At 48.3% G+C, this 21226-nt stretch overlaps 1 protein-coding gene across 8 annotated transcripts in view; it reads right to left on the bottom strand.

The window, feature by feature from the left end:
- Positions 1–371: 371 nt before the first annotated feature.
- LOC127039399 (zinc finger protein 239-like) overlaps positions 372–21226 on the bottom strand; it is a 325237-nt gene continuing 304382 nt past the window's right edge. Inside the window, exons 1-5 of one of the 8 annotated variants that reach the window (XM_050933111.1) lie at positions 19406–19671; positions 15819–15901; positions 8482–8608; positions 4457–4573; positions 372–4086 (exon numbers count right to left, since the gene is read on the bottom strand). In XM_050933111.1, the coding sequence (XP_050789068.1) occupies positions 3131–4086; positions 4457–4573; positions 8482–8608; positions 15819–15842 (1224 nt within the window). In that variant the 5' untranslated portion in view covers positions 15843–15901; positions 19406–19671 and the 3' untranslated portion in view covers positions 372–3130. Of the gene's footprint in view, positions 4087–4456; positions 4574–8481; positions 8609–15818; positions 16168–19405; positions 19672–21226 lie in introns of those variants that run through there. The other 7 variants (XM_050933114.1, XM_050933108.1, XM_050933107.1 and 4 more) reach the window with 7 other exon arrangements.

Below are 21226 nucleotides of genomic sequence, written 5' to 3'. Positions count from 1 at the left end.
ATTCAATTCCATTGAAACCTTCTCTCCTGCAATGGCAATGGTCAGACAGAGGGGACGTGGCCACCTTCAGCAGCTCTGAGAATGAGATAGTTACTCTCCTCTTTCTTCAAGCTGCTGTTGTTATTCCATAAACATGTACCATGGAATAAAAAACTGAGTTTACTCCAGAGTGAGGAAAGAAAGGAGCCACCAACTCCCCGAAATATCTCTGTGCCCCAGAGAGAACCTGCCCCTGCTATTGGAATCACTGATGTGCCACAGCTACAATGGGGAAAGTATCTGCTCTCATTGGGGTAAAGCTCAGTGGTAGAGTGTTTGACTGAAGATCAAGGGGTCCTTGCTTCAAATCCAAGTGCCCTCTAATAAGCCTGTTATTTTCTTATTTTTATTTTTGAAAAAAGGGAAAACATTTTCATTTCCATTCTCCATTATGTTCAGGAGCTCCACTATACGGGGATGCTTGAAATGAATGTAAACACTCAACATTTCACTGTCCAAATGCATAAAAACCTAGCAAACCTGACCATCAGCTGAAATCAGTTCCAATCCTCTAAGTGTAGAGTTTATGTTTTCATCCATTAAACAAAGCGATCATATGAATGTACATTTGCAGATCCCTCCTGTCCAGGGCTGTGCTGTGCAGAAGAACAAGAGCCACGTCCAGTTGGGGTTCAGGAGTCTGACGAGCAAAGGCAACTTGGTGCGGGATAAAGTCACCAGCACTTTGGCTCCTTCCCATTCAACCAGCAGCTGGGCCTCCAGAACAAGGCATGAGAAGATGACAGTGGCTGTGAGCAGGAAAATAGCCCCCAAGAAGCTGGATAAAGCTGTCAAGATCCTCAGGAAAGTCACCATGCCCATGTCTAGCATGTACTGACTGCAGTGGGGACCAAAACAGCAGAGAAAAGCCCTCAAAAGTTGTAAGCTGCCAAGCCCCAGAAGGTGATCAAAATCCTACCTAAAATCAAGACAGGATAAGGCTAATGTCATCTCCAAAGCCAAGGCTAAGAAGGTAACACTAAGAAAGAAGTGAAGAGATTTCCATTGGGATGACTCCTGCTCTTTTATGATTCACCATGGACCACTCAAAGAGATCAAAGTCCTGCAGGACAAACAGCCTCATGCACAGTATAATGAAGTGGTGGCAGCGGGGAGAGGTGTTTCTCTTCCAGAGGGGAAGTGCTGCGTTTTGTGTAACACCTGCCAGGTGAGTGGTGCACTGACAGGGCAGCTGCCCATAGCTCGCACATGAGCTCATTCTCTTCGATCTGCTTCTGCCGTTATTTCAGAGCCTGCACTAGTGGGAGTGTGTCCCTAGCACTTCACCAGCTGTAGAACAGGCTCTGTCTGCATCCCAGCTCTGATTAATCCCACTTTTTAATGTATTCCTACTGCGATACTTTCCCAGTTCTCTGCCTCATTCTAACATTCCCATCAGAGACTGACTATGGGGAGGAATGGACTAATTTGCATGACATTCAGTAAGTTGCCATAGTACGTGACTGAAACCTCTGCTGGAGGTGGCCAGGAGTCTGTTACATACATAAAATAGCTAAGCTTTATCAAACTACCTGCTACACATTCAAACCTTCCTGTACACACACAATAGAAATTGTGGCACTGAGAAATGGCAACTTGTCATTAACACAGATCACTGTTTTCTGTACTTCCAGAGGCATTGAAATAGAAGTATATTACCTTTCAACAGCTGCTATTTCATGATCAGCAGCAAAGCCTGTCAATTTACCACCCATAGAGCTGATTGTTTCTAACTGCAGGGTTAGCCAGACCATTCAGTAACATTATCGCTCTGTTTACAAAGCCTTTGGTTAGTGACGAATCATGAGGCTTATCCTTTCCTGCTGTAATTCCACTCACTCCAGTGTTCTCTTTCCCCAGTTATGGTTCTAAGAAAAAAAAGAAATTAAAACAAGCTTCAGAACTAACATGCTGTGGGAAAGTGGAAATGTTGATAGCTCAAATTATTCAGTTTCTTCTGTGTCTTGTGTATGTCTATCTGCTTCGTGTGTGTGACCGGTGGGGCTTTTTGTTTGCTCCAGGCAGGTTCAACCCTGTCAGATTTGTCTGTGGGGAGGGGCCAGAGAAAACAGACACCCTGGCCTTCCAGGTTGGTGTTAGTCAAAGGAATAACAACCCTGTCCCATAAAAAACAATGTTACAGAAACAGTGGTAGGAACAATGCTAGAGAAACTGGTTAATAATCACAATGCCCAGGCTTGAAGCAATCGGAAATACAGAATTCAAAAAGCAAAGCTCAGGGGAGATTTGGGGTTTATTCTCTGAGCTTAGCCATGTGCTATAGCACAGGGAGCACTTTTGGAAGTCTCCCATCCCACAACTGGGGAAAGGAAAAGGATTCTGAGGTTCTACCACGGATTGAAGGAGGACAGTGATGGGGAATAAGGGACTCCCTCTGACTTACCCTAACTATGTCTGCTGTTACAGAGGAGGAAATGACTTTTTTCCCTATCCCTGCCCTCTTCCTGCTCTTTGTTATAGTTCAATACATTTTAAGTGCGGAAAATAATAATGAAAATATCTGCTCTCCAGCACAACCTGAAGCAACATCAGAACAACTGGGAATGAAACAATTTGTTCCCCAAGGGAGAACTCGATGACTAAGAATTGCTTTGAAATGGGGGAACAGGATAACCATGATGCTCAGGGTTAGTTTAGACTAGGAAAAGTGATGGAGTTTAGGTCAGGTCAAGGGGAAAGCTAATGCCAACCACTGCACCTGGGCTGCATCTGCACTACAACTTTTTACACCAAGATCACTAACTTGAGCAGCTAACGCCATGTACATTCCTAGTGGATGGAAGGCACAGGTAGTTTTTGCCTCAGTGTAGCTTGTTGGGATCAAACCTCTCTCCCCAACTTGGAACTCAGGAACATTCCTAGCTGGAGGGATACACACTCCTCTGACTCAAAAGGAAAGGAGTTGATAGAAAAGATCATAGGACTGACCCCAAAGAAGGCTGAGCTGCAAAAGGCAGAAGGCGGCATCTTATCTGGTGGAGCTGAGACACCACGGTGAAGACGATGCAAAAATCACTATGTGGGAATTAGCTAATGTGATTTTTTAAAAAAAAATTCGTTTTTGCCTACACTAGGCAAGGGATTTATTACAATTCTCTCTTCTGTGCATTTTCTGATGTCTAATGAGCCTTGAGCGCTGATTGAAGCTTTGCCCGCACTCAGAGCATGTGTAGGGCATCTCCCTTGCGTGGATTCTCTGATGTGTGATAAGATGTGAGCTCCGACTGAAGCTTTTCCCGCACTTTGAGCATGTGTAGGGCTTCTCTCCCGTGTGGATTCTCTGATGTTTGATAAGGTCTGAGCGTGAACTAAAGTTTTTCCCACACTCAGAGCATGTGTAGGGCGTCTCTCCCGTGTGGATTCTCTGATGTTTGATAAGGTCTGAGCGCCAACTAAAGTTTTTCCCACACTCAGAGCATGTGTAGGGCGTCTCTCCTGTGTGGATTCTCTGATGTGTGATAAGGTCTGAGCGCCAACTAAAGTTTTTCCCACACTCAGAGCATGTGTAGGGCGTCTCTCTTGTGTGGATTCTACGATGTGCATTCAGGGTAGAGCTCCAGTTAAAGCTTTTCCCACACTCAGTGCACGTGTAAGGCTTCTCTCCCGTGTGGATTCTCTGATGCATGATAAGGTTTGAGCTCTGACTGAAGCTTTTCCCACACTCAGTGCACGTATAAGGCGTCTCTCCTGTGTGGATTCTGCGATGTCTGACAAGGGTAGAGCTCCAATTGAAGCTTTTCCCACACTCATGGCACCTGTAGCGTGTCTCTTCCAAGTTGATTCTTCCACTTGTTATAAGGTCTGAGAGGCTACTCAAGTTTCCCTCTGGCCTCCCCTGAGTCTCACAGGCTTCTGTTTTTTCTGGGAGTGCACAACTCCTGGAAACATTCTCTTTGGATCTTCCTGATAACATTCCATGTGCTTCTCTTCGCTCAGCATCTTCCTGATGGGGTTTCTCCTCCTCATTCTCACTCACCATCCCATCACCTGATGGGAGACAGAGAGAATCCAGACACAGGTCACTACCTGCACCGGAAAGAAAGAAAATCTCAGAGAGAGGAATGGAAAAAAGGGATGAACAATCCAAAATGTGTGTGGGAGAGGTCAAACCTATCAGGAGCTGATTTTCCCCAAAACCTTCCCCAGAGGAGAGAGGAAGGGATCAGTTTTGGTCTGCATCTCACGAGAACACTCAGAGGAAAGTGAGATCGCGGAGCGACCTGCTGCCAGCTGTCAGTCAGAATAGGAGGGAAGCCATGAGTGACATCTGCCATAATGATTCCACATCTGCAGGGAACAATCCTGAACTGGGAGAGCTCACAGGGTCTTTGTAGGGCATCCCAAATGTTTCCTGCATTCCCACACAGTTGTTGAGTTGGTTTAACCAAGTCCTCACCTGTGCAAGCAGCTCTTGGAAGCACTTCTTTCTCAGAGCCCTGGAGGTCTGGGACCCACGGCTCTTCCCCGCGTTCCACCTGGGAGATCATATCAGGTTTGGAAACTGGAAACCCTACTGCAGGCAAAGAAAACCAGGGAGGTCAGTAGAATTTGTGGGATACTTGTCACAAAGAATAGTCCATGGTTTTAACTCCCAGCTGATTGTTAAGCAGTAACATTCCAAGGCTAGCTTCCTTGGCTCAAAGAGGCAGGAGAGTTATTATGATTATAAATCATATTCATTACATTAGTGCTAAGGAGCAACTAACAGTGGGTCCCCATTGTGCTAGGACAAGTACAAACACAGAATAGTAGATGGCCCATGCCCTGAAGAATTTACAATCTAAATACACAAGACAGGCACAGAATGGGATAAGAGACAGAACCCACTGTTAGAATAGAGATATTCAGGCCTGCCTGTAAAGCCTATAGTATAAGAACTTAGGGGTATTTTTATCACTTAGCTACTTACAGGAGTATGAAAACAAAGAATCAAAATCACTGTCTGTATTTGTAAGGGCCTTCTCTTACCGTGACAGTCTGAGGCCTTGTCCTTAGGCTAAGGCCTTTGGCTAAGCAGCAGGGGCAGCCATAAGCTGGGAAGCAAAGGGTCACATCCTCACATCCCAAACCAGTCACACTGAAATAAGGTGCTATTGGGCTGTTAGGAAGATGATCCTGTCCTGATAGTGCCCAGCACTACCAGATAAAGAAACAGATCTTAAGATGGTTAAAGAAAACTTAGTTTGATAGCAGACTGGTTTGGCAAGAAATCACTACTCAATGCTTGTGGTTGTGAAACTCTCATTTTTGTATTCTTTTATCTTTATGGCCACCGCTTTACAATGTTAATCAGTCTGGTTCTCTAATTGTTTTTGTCTGCTGTATAATTAATTTTGCTAGGTGTAAGTTAATTAGGTAGTGGGATACAGTTGGTTAGAGAATTATGTTTCAATGTGTTAGGACTGGTTAATTAAATTTCAGTACAATGATTGGTTAAGCAAAGGTATAGCTGAGAATATTACTATATAAACTGAGTCAAACAGGAGGGGGAACAGGAACGTGGAACGTGGAAACAGGGCAAATGCTCTGCAGCATCAGAGCTCATAGATTCATAGATTCTAGGGTCAGAAGGGACCAATGTGATCATCTAGTCCAACCCCCTGCACAAAGCAGGCCACAGAACCCTATCCATCCACTTCTATAACAAACCCCTAACCTATGCCTGAGTTATTGAAGTCTTCAAATTGTGTTTGAAGACCTCAAGCTGCAGAGAATCCACCAGCAAGTGACCCATGCCTCACGCTGCAGAGGAAGGCGAAAAACCTCCAGGGCCTCTACCAATCTGCCCCAGAGGAAAATTCCTTCCCGACCCCAAATATGGCGATCAGCTAAACCCTGAGCATGTGGGCAAGACTCATCAGCCAGCACTCAGGAAAGAATTCTCTGCAGTAACTCAGATCCAATCCCATCCAACATCCCATCATCGACCACTGGGCATACTTATCTGCTGATAATCAAAGATTGATTGCCAAAATTAGGCTATCCCATCATACCATCCCTTCCATAAACTTATCAAGCTTAATCTTAAAGCCAGATATGTCTTTTGCCCCCACTACTCCCCTTGGAAGGCTGTTCCAGAACTTCACTCCTCTAATGGTTAGAAACCTTCGTCTAATTTCAAGTCTAAACTTCCTAGTGTCCAGTTTATACCCATTTGTTCTTGTGTCTACATTGGTACTAAGCTTAAATAATTCCTCTCCCTCCCTAATGTTAATCCCTCTGATATATTTATAAAGAGCAATCATATCCCCCTCAGCCTTCTTTTGGCTAGACTAAACAAGCCAAGCTCTTTGAGTCTCCTTTCATATGACAGGTTTTCCATTCCTCGGATCATTCTAGTAGCCCGTCTCTGAACCTGTTCCAGTTTGAATTCATCCTTCTTAAACATGGGAGACCAGAACTGCACACAGTATTCCAGGTGGGGTCTCACCAGTGCCTTATATAACGGTACTAACACCTTCTTATCTTTGCTAGAAATACCTCACCTGATGCATCCTAAAACCGCATTAGCTTTTTTAACAGCCATATCACATTGGAGGCTCATAGTCATCCTGTGATCTACCAATACCCCAAGGTCCTTCTCCTCCTCTCTTGCTTCCAACTGATGCGTCCCCAATGTATATCTAATCTTCTTATTATTAATCCCTAAGTGCATGACCTTGCACTTTTCACTATTAAATTTCATCCTATTACTATTACTCCAGTTTACAAGGTCATCCAGATCTTCCTGTATGATATCCTGGTCCTTCTCCGTGTTAGCAATACCCCCCAGCTTCGTGTCATCCGCAAACTTTATTAGCACATTCCCACTTTTTGTGCCACGGTCAGTAATAAAAGGGTTAAATAAGATTGGTCCCAAAACTGATCCTTGAGGAACTCCACTAGTAACCTCCTTCCAGCTGGTAAGGGGGACACGAGGAAAATGCTCTGCGGTGTCAGAGCGGATAAGAGGGACACACCACCGAAGACCTCAGGTCTCCTGAATCCTCTGGGAAGCCCTGGGTGACAGTCATTCTCTTGTCTCTGTTGGGTATTAGATTGATGTAGGTTACTCCCAGCGAGTCCTAAATGACCCATTCATATTACCCCATGACAGCTACGTAACAAAACACCTCACGTCTCCTGCTCTTTATAATCATAGCAATACCAAACACAGCAAGAAACTGAGGTGTGTATTGGCATCATGCAAGTATCACCCAAAGTCCCACCTCTATCTCAGACACACTGTTCACAGCCCCTGGAGAGAAAGCAAAGCACAGGAACTGGACGTTAGTCCAGCAAAAACAGTGGAGGACAAGCTGCAATCCCCACACACTGGTCAAAAAGGAGAGGCATGTGGGTCCCTATCCATAGAGGGGGCTGGCTAGAGGTCTGATACCTGAGGGGCCATTCCTTGAGAAGACCATGGAGGCAGGTCAAAGGCTTAGGTACCCCAACCTGTGACATTGCAAAAGCACATTTTGGGAATTAGGAAATCTAGTGACTCAGGTGAAATGGGAGGAAGAATTAAACTCCCGCAGTGTGAGGAGAAGGCTGGGCAATTAAACGCTAAACATTCAGGAGCAACAGCCTCTAATTCTTCTGGAAAAGGAGAAAGTAAGAAACAAGAACTGGGCTACGCAACCTCAGGAGGGACAGGCTCAAAGATCCAAGGAGCCTAGAGGGAAGACAGCTTGTGGCTGCTGTAGATGGGGAGAGGGGGGATAAGACTCTCTCCAAACTCTCACTCTTCGTAAAATCAGGGCAGGGTCAAGATCTATGAGCTAGTGTCACATCTTCTGGGCAATTTTATACTTGCTAGAGGTAAGATGTCATGATCAGAGTATTGCTTATTAGCTTGGAACATTCGTGGAGGCAAAGAGGTGAGCATAAAGAAATGGGCTATTAAGGGCAGGTCGACACTACAGCCGGGACTGATGCTGAGATCGATCTAGCCGTGGTCGATTTAGTGATACTATTTAGTAAACGTAGCCTAAGCTTGCTACAGTTCAGGGCCTTATATTAAGTTGAGGCTTTGCGAGAGTGGTTATGCTGAAGTCTAGGATTTACCTGAGGTTTGGGTAGGGATTCAGGGTTAAAGGTCTGGGATCCCCCACAGCTCTAGATCCCCAAACCTCTCCTCCCTCCCAATGACCCACCCAGCCCACTTCCTGGGTGCCCTTCCTCCACACTCCCCTGCTTCTTCCCGTTACTCGCAGCCGGCACCACCTCCTGGCGCCTTGGGAGCTTCTTGTGTTCCCTCCTCGACTCTCATTACCTCCTCCCTCCCTGCTGCCTGCTAGTGTATGGGAGATAAGGAAAAAAAGGGGGGCAAAGAAACTTGTCAAAACTTGGATGATGAATAAAGGTATAAAGTTATTACTGCTCAGGTTCTTTAGAGACCCCACAGCTTCTAATAACCCAGGGGACAGGACTCCTTACCCAGCGAGGTCACCGTCTCATAGTTCTCCTGCATGACATCCCTGTAGAGGGCTCTCTGAACAGGGTCCAGAAGAGCCCATTCCTCCCTAGTGAAATACACAGACACCTCCTCAAAAGTCACCGGATCCTGAAAAAGAAAGAGTCCAACACTCAGGACCTGCTGCCCCACTCACAACCCCACTATTCGCGGAACAGCAGCACCAGGGAAATAGAAGCTCCAGGAGGCACATGTTCACAGAGTCCCACCCCACCTTGCCTAGAGCAGCCAGGAGGAAGAGAGAACCTTTGTGTCTCCTGTGACGAACCGGGAAAGTTCTTAATGGTTTCTCTGAGTACTGTGTTGGTGCCTCAGTGTCCCCATGGCAGTTCTTAAGTATCTGGCAGAGCAAAGGGCCAGTGCACCTAAATGCCTGACACTCTGTCTCCTAGCAACTGATGGCCTGGGCCCCTTCTCTGCAAAGGTACCGGCTGAAGGTATTGGAGACAAAGGAATCAGGTGACCTCCTGGCCCGGGAAACGGGCTGGACAGAGAGGAGGGGCTGGGAGGGGTTGTTAGTCTGGAGCTGGCTGGGGTCAAGGGTGGAGGGCAGACCTGGGGGTCTGGCTCACTGCCCCCCAGAATGGACCCAGCCAAGGGGTCTGGTTCGCTGTATCTACAAGCTCTGTTTTAGACCCTGTTCCTGTCATCAAATAAACCTCTGTTTTACTGGCTGGCTGAGAGTCACGTCTGACTGCAAAGTGGGGGTCCAGAACCCGGTGGCTTCCCCAGGAGCCCGCTGGGGTGGACTCGCTGTGGGAAGCACACGGAGGGGCAGAGAATGCTGAATGCTCCAAGGAGAGACCCAGGAGGTGAAGCTGTGTGAGCTTCTTGCCCTGAACAAGTCTGCTCCAAGGGAGAGGAGGCTCCCCAAAGTCCTGACTGGCTTGGTGAGGAGCAGTTCCAGAGCATCGCCCGGGGACTCCGTGACAACTGGTGGCAGAGGTGGGATGTACTGCACCCCGTGAATGGCGCTACTTGCAGTAAGTGACTGGGGGGCAGTAAAACAAAGGAGGGATAATGAGGACCAGGCGTGCTGAAGGCTCAGAGAGGGATGGTTTCAGGAGGCAGTTAACCTCTGGGAGTGTGTGACCAGCGAGAAGGACTGTTCGAATAACAGGGTCCCCCTGAGGACTGCAGCGAGCAGTCTCAGGGGCGGAGGAGCTTGCCACTCAACCCTGGGAGAGAGAAGGATTTTGCAGTAGCAGGGTTCCCCTGGGGATTGCAGGAGCAGTCTCAGGGGCGGAGGAGTCTGCAGCTCAACCCTGGCAAAGAGGTGGTAATCACGAGAAGGGCTGGCACACCAGGGGTTCTTCCCGGAAACCATGGGGGAGCCAAGAGCACACAGGCCTGTGAGTCCTGAGCCACTTGGGAACGGTGAAGTGATGGCCTATCACCATCTCCTTAAGAAGGACCTTGTGATCCTGTGCACAAAGAAAGGGTTACGCATGGGGAAATTCACCAAGGTACAGTTAATCGTGCAGTTGGAGAAAAAGGACCGCTCTGAGGAGCAGATTCCTGGCCCAGATGGGGCTACGAGAGAATCTGAGAGCAGCTGGAGCATCAGTCAGGCATCCCCGGGAGTCTGGTCCCCAATCAGACGAGGGTCTTCACGATTAGGTTCCCCATCAGAAAATTGAAGATGGATGGGATGGAAGCAGAGTCCAAGAGAGCGAAAGGACCGTGAAAGAGAGCAAGAGCCCAAAAAAAAGCTGCAGAAAAAGCAGCAGCAGCATGGACTGGTAATGGTGAAGCAGAGAGACATAGGGGGCTGCCCAGGGGTCAGTGGAAAAACACGCCTGCCGGGGCGAGACCCTGGGACAGAGAGAACTGTGGTGGTGCAGCCCCAGATGCTAAGGGACTGTGGGACCTGGGTAAAGATCCCTGGGGTGAAGCCCCTCGCCCTGCCTACGGCCCAGATCCCTGAGCAGACCCAGAAGGGGCTGGGCTGGCTGGTAGTTGGGGTTCTCCAGGATATCGGCTGGGAGGCCCTGTTGGGGGGTGACTGTCTTCCCATGGGACAGGATCCAGGCCCTGCTCCTGTAACGGCCGAGGGTTTGAATTCAAATCCAGGGAACCAATTGGCTAGGATGGAAATGGTCAGTGAAAATGCAAATGACCTGGCTGGCAGGGGGGAGGAGCTGCTGGGCTCAGAATACCTGCCTACCTATAACCAGCCCCTGGGGCTGAGTGGGAGGGAGAGATGCTCCCCGCCCCCCTGCACACCGGAGAGGGGGCTCACGCTGGCTCTGATGCTGTGACCAGAGCAGAGAGCTCCCTGCCTGCCCCCACTGGGACAGCAAGGGCAGCGCTGAGCACGGGGGGAGCTGAGATCCCATCTGAGTGGGGGGACACCTGGGCAGGGCAGGTCAGCTGCCAAACAGGTTTGCCTGGTCCAGACGTGCTGCTGGGAAGTAATTACACAGCAGGGAGGGAGCTACCAGGGACAGGGCTCAGGGGGGCTGTGACCCCAGGTCCAGCCAGTGAGAGGGAGCAGGTCCCACTCCCTGGCCCAGCTGTTAAATCCAAGACCGAGCTGCAGAAGGATCTCTCCTTGGAGAAGCTGAAAAAACTTGCTGGGCACAGCGCTGCAAACCCCCTTGGGGAAGGCTGCAGGGACAGAGTCCTGCAGGAGAAGGGATTCCTGTACCAGAAATGGGTTCCCCAAGGGGAAGTAGAACTGGGGGGAATCGGGAGACAGCTGGTGGTGCCCCAGGAATCCACAGGGTTCTTCCCTTTCGAGCTGCTGGATGGGAGGAGAGTGAGGGGACCCCTGAACCTGAAGAGGGAGGATTGGATAAAAAAGGGGGAAGACCTCCGGGGGGATCTCTTCCCTGAGGTGGGAGACAATCTCCCCATCAGGTGTTCCCCGTTCAAAGTCACTGGGAAAGCAGCCCAGAACCTGGAGAGAGAGGTCAGGGACATGCTGGCTTTAGATGGGATCCAGCCGTTTTACAGCCCGTGGGCCTCACCCGTGGGGCTGATCCCCAAGCGACACAGAATGATCTGGTTTTATGGGGGCTATCAGAAGCTTAAAGCCATCACAGTGTCTAATGCCGACCCCATGCCTAGGCCTGGGAAGACTCTAGACAAGCTAAAAGGAATGAAGAACTTGGCCCTGGCAGACACTAATAACGTACATCTTTAGCTAGACCTGGAAGGAACAGGTGTCCCAGGTGAAGAGGGGGCTGGGCTGCCTCAAGGAGGTGGGACTAACAGTAAAAGCTGAAAAGTGCAAGGGGGGACGGCAAAGGTGTTGTGTCTGGGCCACAAAGTGGGAAGCGGCTGCCCAAGCCCAGAGCTGGCAAAGCCCAGAATGGGGGCTCTTAACCAAGGGAGCCCAAATCACAAACCAAAGGGCTGGGAAAAGACCCAATCCCAGCTTAAACCCAGGAGTACTGGGGTGGCAAAGGGTATGGGCTGCATAAACCTTCCCACATGCGGTCTGCAAGTGCCATCAAGCACACCCAACCTAAGGGAGGGTGTGAAACTGGACTGTCCTGGTGTAACTCACACCAAAAGATGGGAGAAATGCTGGGGCATCCATGGGAACCTTGGTGGGTTCGAACTTCCCCAGGTCACTGGCTGGAGTGACCTCGCTCAGTTCGGTCTCGAAGGGGGGAGAGATGTGACGAACTGGGAAAGTTCTTAATGGTTTCTCTGAGTACTGTGTTGGTGCCTCAGTGTCCCCATGGCAGTTCTTAAGTATCTGGCAGAGCAAAGGGCCAGTGCACCTAAATGCCTGACACTCTGTCTCCTAGCAACTAATGGCCTGGGCCCCTCCTCTGCAAAGGTATCAGCTGAAGGTGTTGGAGACAAAGGAATCAGGTGACCTCCTGGCCCGGGAAAGGGGCTGGCAGAGAGGAGGGGCTGGGAGGGGTTGTTAGTCTGGAGCTGGCTGGGGTCAAGGGTGGAAGACAGAGCTGGGAGTCTGGCTCACTGCCCCCCAGAATGGACCCAGCCAAGGGGTCCGGTTCGCTGTATCTACAAGCTCTGTTTTAGACCCTGTTCCTGTCATCAAATAAACCTCTGTTTCTCTGGCTGGCTAAGAGTCACGTCTGACAGATGGAAGCAGGGTCATCACATTTATCACATAGCTACTAGTCAGAGCTTAATATAGGAGATGGGGCTGTCTCTGGAGCCTGCTGGTAGCTCCCTGGTTGGAATCCCAACACTCTCCAAATAAAATATATGGAAGAAAGGGGAACTCAATAGTAAAGAATAGAAGTTAGAAGGTCAGAATTGTAGAAAGTTGGCAAGGGAAGCTATCAGAAATCAATGATCAACCAATGAAAATAAGAAGGAAGTTTTTAAAAGGACAAAATTAATCCTAACAATGGTCCAGATAACTAGAGTTTTGAAAGACCTGCTGGAGGAGCATGGTGGACTGTTAAATGTTGATTTTAATTAGGACTTGGAACACGTGGGAAATTCCAGAAGGCTGGAATAAAGCTAATGCTGTGCCAATATTTAAAAAGTATAAAAGAGATGACGCAGCTAATTACAAGTGTGTCAGTCTGAAATCGATACTGGGCAAGAGATTGGAGCAGCCGATACTGGATTTCATTAAGAAAGAAAGGAGAGTAATATAATTAGTACCCATTAAAAAGGTTTAGACACAAGAGATCCTATCAAACTAACTAGATATCCTTATTGGATGAGATCAAAAGTTTACTTGCAGCTAATAGTCCTGATGTAATATATGTAGGCACATGAGTTGGTTCAGCACAATATTTTGACTAGAAAGATACAAAATACACATGGCATACATTAAATAGATTAAAAACTGGGATTTTAAATAGGGAACCATGGTCGAGTGGATTTCTTTCTAGCGGTTCCCGCAAGGATTGGATCTTGGCCCTGTGCTATTTAACATTCTTATCAATGACCTGGAAGAGAATATAAAATCATCACCGATAAAGTTTGCAGTTGCCACAAAGACTGGGGGTGGGGGTAACTAACGAAGTGTCAGGAAGTTCAGGTTTCAGCACTGGGAGTCTGGGAAGTTGTCCCAGCCCTGGCTGGAGGGTTATTTCCTGTTCCACAAAGAGGGGAAGTTTCATTCCCAAAGCCTGTGCCTTGAAATTAGAACCTATCTGACACTACAGCCTATATTCAACATAGTGGCAGGATTATAATATGATTAGGACATGACTCATTTTGTACAAAATGAGTCATGTGTGGTGTCACTGGAAAAGTTATGATTTACTGAATATGATTATCCTACCTGTGTGCACGGATCATGTTTGTAGCTGAAGTTATGGATATTGACTCTGTATCTGTCTTTCAAATGTGCTTACACTGGGCTAACAGCCACAAGGAGCCTTTCAGGTACAACAATGACGAAGCCAGACAGTGTTCATGGCTCATCAACAAAGACAATAGACTGTGGAAGAGCTTAGCCCTCCTGTAAACGTTTCAGCCAGCATAGGAGTCATGGCTACTGTGACTCAGCAGGGCATGCTAGGGCATATGACCAGACCACATGACAATCAACTTCATTTTGGTACCTGTATTTTTCCACAAACTGGACTGGGAACTGAGTTTAGAACAAAGGGTTCCTGTCATATGGAAAAGCTACATAAGGTGGGGTGTGACATCATCTCAAGGCCTCATTCCCTGCACAAGAGAACTCCTGGAAACACCTGAGGAACAAAGATTAAACTGGAGGAAGTATTCGTCCCAGTGCAAAGGGATTTCTAGCTTGTGTATGGAAACTTGGTGGACTGCTTGTATCATCAGTCAGGGTGAGAAACTGCTAATTCAAATTCTATCCATCTAGCATGTTAGGCTTGGTTTGAGCTTTTGGTTATTTGCTAAGTAATCTGCTTTGATCTGTTTGCTAACACTTATCGCTGGGAAATTGGCTGTTGTCTTCTCTCTCTCTCCTTGAGTGGCTTAGGTAAAGCACTCAGGTAGCTTACTTGGCTGCATGGCGCCACCTGCTGTCGAGTTGAGTGATAACAGGCCCTGGAAAGGCTGGCTGAATCTCTAGCAAAGCAGTGTGAGAAGGGCCAGCCCAGCTTGAGGGTTAGAGAGCACAGCGGTTCCCAGAAGCCCCCCAGACTGCACCCTGGGGTGACAACCCATCACACCCTGGAGTACACAATTCTCAGCAGGTTTGTCCTGGGTTAGGAGTTGTTATAAAATTGGATGGGTGGGGTTCTGTGGCCTGCCTTGTGCAGGAGGTCAGACTATATGATCATATTGGTCCCTTCTGACCTATGAGTCTATGAGTCACATCCTTTCCCCTCTCTTTCTCCACCCAAGATATTTCCTGCCTCCCACCACCTCTAGCAGATCCCATCAGTGGTGAGCTCCAGCCGGTTCGCATGAACTGGTTGTTAAATTTAGAAGACTTTTTAGAACAGGTTGTTCCAGGACAACTGGTTCTAAAAAAGCTTTTAAATTTAACAAAGGCTCAGGCAGTTGCCCACCCGGCCCCCGGCCCCACCTCACACCCCCCCTCCTCTGAATGCTCCACCCTCCTTCTCCTCCCCTTCCCCTGCTTCCCGCGAATCAAATGTTCGCGGGAAGCCTGAAAGAAGCAGCAGGCAGGTAACCCAGGCCGGGGGGGTGGGGGAACGGCACGCGTGGCTCAGTCTGGTTCCAGCCGAGCGCCCCAGCCGGGTCCCGTCTAAGCACCCCTGGCTCGGGCTGGTCCTGGCCGAGCGGCTCTGACCTGGCCCAGCTCAGGCCCCGCAGCACCGGTCCCGGCCGAGCGGCTCCAGCCCAGCTTGGGGAGTTGGGTCCTGCGGCGCCAGTCGCGGTCCCAGGAGAGCGGTCCCAGTCCTGGCCCCAGGCAGTGTGGTAAGGGGGCAGGGAGCAGGAAGGGGGTGTTTGGTGGGTTGTGGGCATGTGGATAGGGGTCAGGGCGGTCAGAGGGCAGGGAACAAGGGAATTGAATGGGGGCAAGGGTCCCAGGGGGCAGTCAGGAAGGAGCAGGGGTTGGATGAGGTGGTGGGGGGCAGTCAGGGACAGAGAGAAGGGGTGGTTGGATGGGGCAGAGGTTCTGAGGGGGCATCAAGAATGAGAGGAGGGGTTTGATGGGGCAGCAGGGGGCAGTCAGGGGACAGGGAAGGGGGGGATAGGTCAGAGGTACCCGGGGTGTGTGTCAAGGAACACGGGGGGTTGGATGGGGCATGACCCCCGGGGGGGGCATGAGCCCCTTGTGAGGTGAGGAGGAAGGAACCTGTTGTTAATATTTTGGCAGCTCATCACTGGCTCCCACCCTCCCATACATTTACTGCTTCTCTCCCTAAAAGCAGAACCCACCACCAGCTCCCTGAGAATCCCTTACCTGAGCCAGTTCCATTGCAACCATTGCCTTCCCCCTGGGAGGATGGGATGATCTGGAGCAAAACGTGGACGTTATTCTGTAGCCTGCCAGGGTGAGAAGGGCAATGTGAGAGCATTCACACAGGGTTTCTGTCCTTTCCACATGTCGATTCCCCCCAGGATTTTCCCTGCTAATGGACATTCTAGGTTCTGCCACATTGGGAAGCACAGAGTGACCTTATTCCAGTACAGATCTAGCCCCCTCCTACCAGGGTGTAACCCTCTGACACATGGTGAAACCCTCCCAGTAGCAGAGTCTCTCTGTTACACTTCTCAAGTTTGCGGGCGATACCAAGCTGGGAGGGGTTCCAAGGACTTTGGAGGATAGAACTGAAATTCAAAATCATCAAAATTCAGACTGGAGAAATGGTCTGAGGTAAATAGGATGAAATTCAGTAATGACAAATGCAAAGTACACTGCTTAGGAAGGAACAATCATAAAAAATGGGAAATAACTGCCAAGGAAGGAGTGCTGTGGAAACGGATCTGGGGATAATAGTGGATCAGAAGCAGAATATGAGTCAACAGAGTTACGCTTTTTTTGCAACAGTAAGTATCAATTGGGGATGTATTAGCAGGAGTATTGTAAACAAGATACGAGAAGTAATTCTGCCGCTCTACTCCGCAATGATTAGATCTCAACTGGAGTAGCGTTTCCAGTTCTGGGGGCCACATTTCAGGAAAGATGTGGGCAAAATGGAGAAAGTCCAGAGAAGAGTAACAAAAATGAATAAAGGTCTAGAAAACATGGCCAATGAGGGAAGATTGAAAAAACTGGGTTTGTTTAGTCTGGAGAAGACTCAGAGGGGACATGATCACAGTTTTCAAGTAAATAAAAGGTTGTTACAAGGATGCCAGAGAAAAATTGTTCTTCTTAATCGCTGAGGATAGGACAAGAAGCAATGGACTTAAATTACAGCAAGGGTGGTTTAGGATAGAGATTAGGAAAAAAGCTTCCTAAATGTCAGAGTGGTTAAGCACTGGAATAAATTGTCTAGGGAGGTTGTGAAATAGCAGGTTGGACAAACACCTGTCAGGGATTGTCTAGATAATATTGAGTCCTGCCTTGAGTGCACGGGACTGGCCTAGATGACCTCTCGAGGTCCCTTCCAGTTCTATAATTCTATGAACCAAAGGCCAGAGTAGAGCAGAATCAAAGGAGTCACTCTGGGGAATTCTCCCTGTCACTGTTCCCAAGGCAGCTCTCTCAGGTTTACAAAGCTGTTTGATGCTCCAGCCTTTATACAGTCTCTCCTGGCAGTGCCCCTTTCATGGGCTGAGCCTAGTTTTAGCTTTTGGGAAGCATGAGCCCTGGGGCTCTGAGACTGGGCCTTCTTGCCTCAGCACATCTTGTTTCTTTCTGTGGCCCCACAGTGAGTCCAAATGAATAGATACTCCTGACAGAGACTGTGAACATGAGAACGTCAGAGCTGCCCACTGCATCAGACCACTGGTCCATCTAGCTCAGTGGCCAATGCCAGGTGCTTCAGAGGGAATGAACAGAACAGGTAATCATCAAATGATCCACCCCGTCACCCATTCCCTGCTTCTGGCAAACAGAGGCTAGAGACACCATCCCTGCCCATCCTGCCTGTGACACTGGCAGATGGTGTTAGCTCTTGCAAAAGCCCCCATGTCTTCATTGAACAGGGACAAACACATAGCTGGAATCAGTCTGACTCACCCGTGTTAGTATTAGGGACTAGGATTATAAGAATATGTTTACACTTCATGGAATGCTTGTGAGTTGCTGACTGGGTTAATATCTGACTAGTTGCATTGTGAGCCTCTGTGGCTCTGTAAATCACCAGACAGGACAGAGACTTTACCTAGGTGAAGTGCTGACTGGCAACCGAATGCATTACATCCTGCCTGGCAGGAAAGGTTCATCAACACCAGAGAGACTATTATGGGATGTTAAAGACGACAAAAGACTGTTGTTGTGCTCTTGACTTCCCATTAGCTCAGTTTGCAGCTCAGAGCACATGGCAGGAAGGGGATAAAAAACCCCATACAGAAGGAACTGATTATCCATATGCTGCTTGGACTCAGGGGGGCAAAAATTCTAGGCATAAGCAAGAGATCCCCAGCTGATTAGCCTGGGTTAGTCCTAAGGAAGATATAGGGCTTGCTTATTATAGAAGCTTCTATTACCTTTTGAAAATTAAGACTGTAACTTGTCTCCATCTATAGAATTACCTGGTTTTAACTTCGTAAACAACTCTCGTTTCCTTTTAAATAAGTCTTAATACAGGTTATTACAGGACTGGCTACAAGTATTGTCTTTGCTGTGAGATCTAAGATTCAACTGACCTCAGTAAGTGACTGGTCCTTTGGGACAAGGTCAGGCGTGATAAAGCCCTGGTTGGGATGATTTAGTTGAGGATTGGTCCTGCTTTGAGCATGGAGTTGGACTAGATGACCTCCTGAGGTTCCTTCCAGCCCTGATATTCTATGATTCTACGACTGGCAGTAACCTGAACATTGCTGTGATTCATAGGGTAAGGCAGTGGTTCTCAACTAGGGGTCCTGCGCCCACTAGGGTCACTAGCAGGTTTCAGGGCGGGAGCCAAGCAAGGCCAGTATTAGACTCACTGAGGCCCAGGGCAGAAAGCTTAAATCCCAGCGCATGAGGCTGAAGTCCAGGGCCCTGAGTCCTACCTGAGGTTGAAGCCAAAGCCTAAGCAATGTAGATTTGTGGGGCCCCTGTGGCATGGTACCCCAAGAGAGGAAGAAAGTGCTCAGAGGACTCAGCCAGAAGGTTGAGCCCTGACACAGTACTGGCTTAGAGGGTCTCTGCCCGTCAGGAAGGGCTAGCAGCGAGGGAAAACTGGCAACTGATGGTTGGAGGGGTGAAGAGGTTTGGGGTACGGTGGGGGAAGAAGTGTCTGGGACTGGTTAACCGGGGGCTGGGCAGTCTCCATAGGGGACACTTGCTCCTCCTGTGCCCTTTTCACACCCTCTTGCAAGTAGAGAATGACCACCCTGTCCCCACCCCCCGAGGCAGCCGTGTCTCAGGACTCTCCCAAGTTCCACCCACTAACTCTCTTCCCATTTGGGGTAGAGCTCAGGGCCACAAATCACCACCAAGATGAACCCAGCTGAATGCTGCTTGTTCTGGTGCCACAAGGGCCTCTGGTGGGTGAAAGGCAGAACTGTAGCACTTCTCAGGCAGAACGTATCTTCTTCATGCCAAAAAAAAAGAAATTCTGCGCTGGACGTGAATTCTGCGCATACGCAATGGTGCAGAATTCCCACATGAGTAACTCACACCTGGCACAAACATAACCTGCTCACTCCCATCTCTTCTCCCTATGTGTCCAGTCCCAGAGCTGCTGCTGTCATTAATGCACAGAGGCTTTCACTCCTGTTAGTGCTGGCAAGACCCAATCCAGTTACAGGACTGAACCCTTATTTTCCTAGCACATGGGACAGTCTCAGCTGAGGGGGAGGTGAGATGGGGAGGGGGTACAAAGGGGAAAGTTGTTGTACCCATGTTGGTCCCAGGATAGTAAAGAGGTATTTTTAATTAGTTCTAAAAAAAATTACCTCACCCACCTTGTCTCTCCAAGAGATCTGAAAGTGGCAGAAGGAGACAAACAGGAAGACAGAGCTCAGGACTCTAAACCAAACATTTCAAACCCCTGGAAGAAACAACATTTCCCTTCTGCCCCTGGGTATGTTTGGATCCTATATGAGGGACCACCCCATTCCCCTCACAGCAGCAAAGGGAGACTGCAGCCAGCCCCAGATGGTCTTTCCCAATCCTGGCATGTTTGTTGTGACAGTTTGTGTGTGGCAGGTGCATGGGCTGGGTACAGCTGGACCCATCTGCAGTTCGGAAAGTCAGGGCAACTCTAGCACAGCTTGGGGGCTGTGGGAAGGGGGAGCAGTTCTGGAGCTGGGCCTCTGTCCTCTCTAGATCCCATGGCACATGACTCTGGTAGCATCAAGTGGGTCCATCACTGCAGGGGAAGATTGGGGTAGTGTCTGAGATCAGGGTGAGAATTGGAGGGGGGTCCATGCTCAAGAATGGGGGATGGAATTCACCTCCCCACCCCTCTGCAGAGCTCAGCAACTAGGGATTTATCCAGTGAAGTGAATTTCACTCTGGGTGACTTTGAGTCAGCCACGGAAAGATCCTTGTGCCTTAGGTTCTACACGGGCCACAGGAGTTTACTAGTTCTCCCTCCCTAGACGGCCGGGGGTAGCCAGGGATAATTAGTGGGTTATGGGAATTAGAAGATGAAAATTCACTAAGAGCAATGATATTTGTGTGTTTATTATTAAAGCCACAGACACCCACCGATCCCCGTCCTCCTTCCGATGAGCTATAAATATCTAAGGGACTCAGCTACTGATCCTGCAGTCAGTTCCTGCCCTTCCCCACTTTCTAAAGCAGCACTTTTAACACCAGGGCAGGGAAACATGTAAATACTTTGAACCAAATTCCAGAAGCTGCTGAGCATGGAGAAGTTAAAATGAAACCAAGGTTCCATCTCTCCAAGGACCTGGCCCCTAGTGCCAAACAACAGACACTCCCCAGAAATCTGAAATGGCCACTTCATAACTGACAAAACGTTAATAATCTGTTCATTTCTGGGAATTACCAACAAGAGAAACAACCCAGTGACGGTGATATCCTGAGGAAAAGATCTCATGTGTCTTTAGATCATACCCATTTGTAACCTGGAACTTTATACACTAAAATGCCTAATTCATAGCCCTATGGTGATTACCTGACATCACTACAGGGCAGAATTAAGGTTGGGTGCCTTAGTTGTGAATGTCCATCCCCTAACATATTGCAATTGCAGTTAAGTGGGTTTGACAAAATTCATTTTGTCTATTTCTTTCTCGTAATTTCAATAGATAGTGATAAAAATTTTTAAGCCCTTTTTTCAATGTTTACAATTTCAATGTTCAGAGTTGTGGGAAGTTATGGGAGTCCACAGACAACAATTATTTTAATTATAGTAACTGCTGAGATTCCAAAAGCCAAATCATATGACTGTTCAAAGAGAAATTGTCAATGTCACATGCAAAATATACAGTGTAAATATCCTTAAATCACACTCAACTTTTTCCAGAAGCATTTCTGTATATTACTTATACAAAAATTTTTTCCTCTGTGTACAGTGAAATCAGCATTTGCTGCAATTTATTCATAAAAATCTAATCATTTCAAACATAATTTTAAGTAATAAAGTACTTGAATTCTTTCACTTCCTAGACTGGAATATTTCATTTCAGGATAATTACTCCCTCCCTGTGATGTATTTTTCTCTCAGTACCATAACCCTCTTGTGATGTAGCTCTTGTCTCGGTGCTCTCCTGAGGCCAGTGGCATTATGATCAGAAGGTGACACA

Source organism: Gopherus flavomarginatus, chromosome 23, assembly GCF_025201925.1.
Source record: "Gopherus flavomarginatus isolate rGopFla2 chromosome 23, rGopFla2.mat.asm, whole genome shotgun sequence".
In the NCBI taxonomy this organism is placed as follows: domain Eukaryota; kingdom Metazoa; phylum Chordata; order Testudines; family Testudinidae; genus Gopherus; species Gopherus flavomarginatus.
This window is presented reverse-complemented; position numbering and strand designations above follow the sequence as displayed.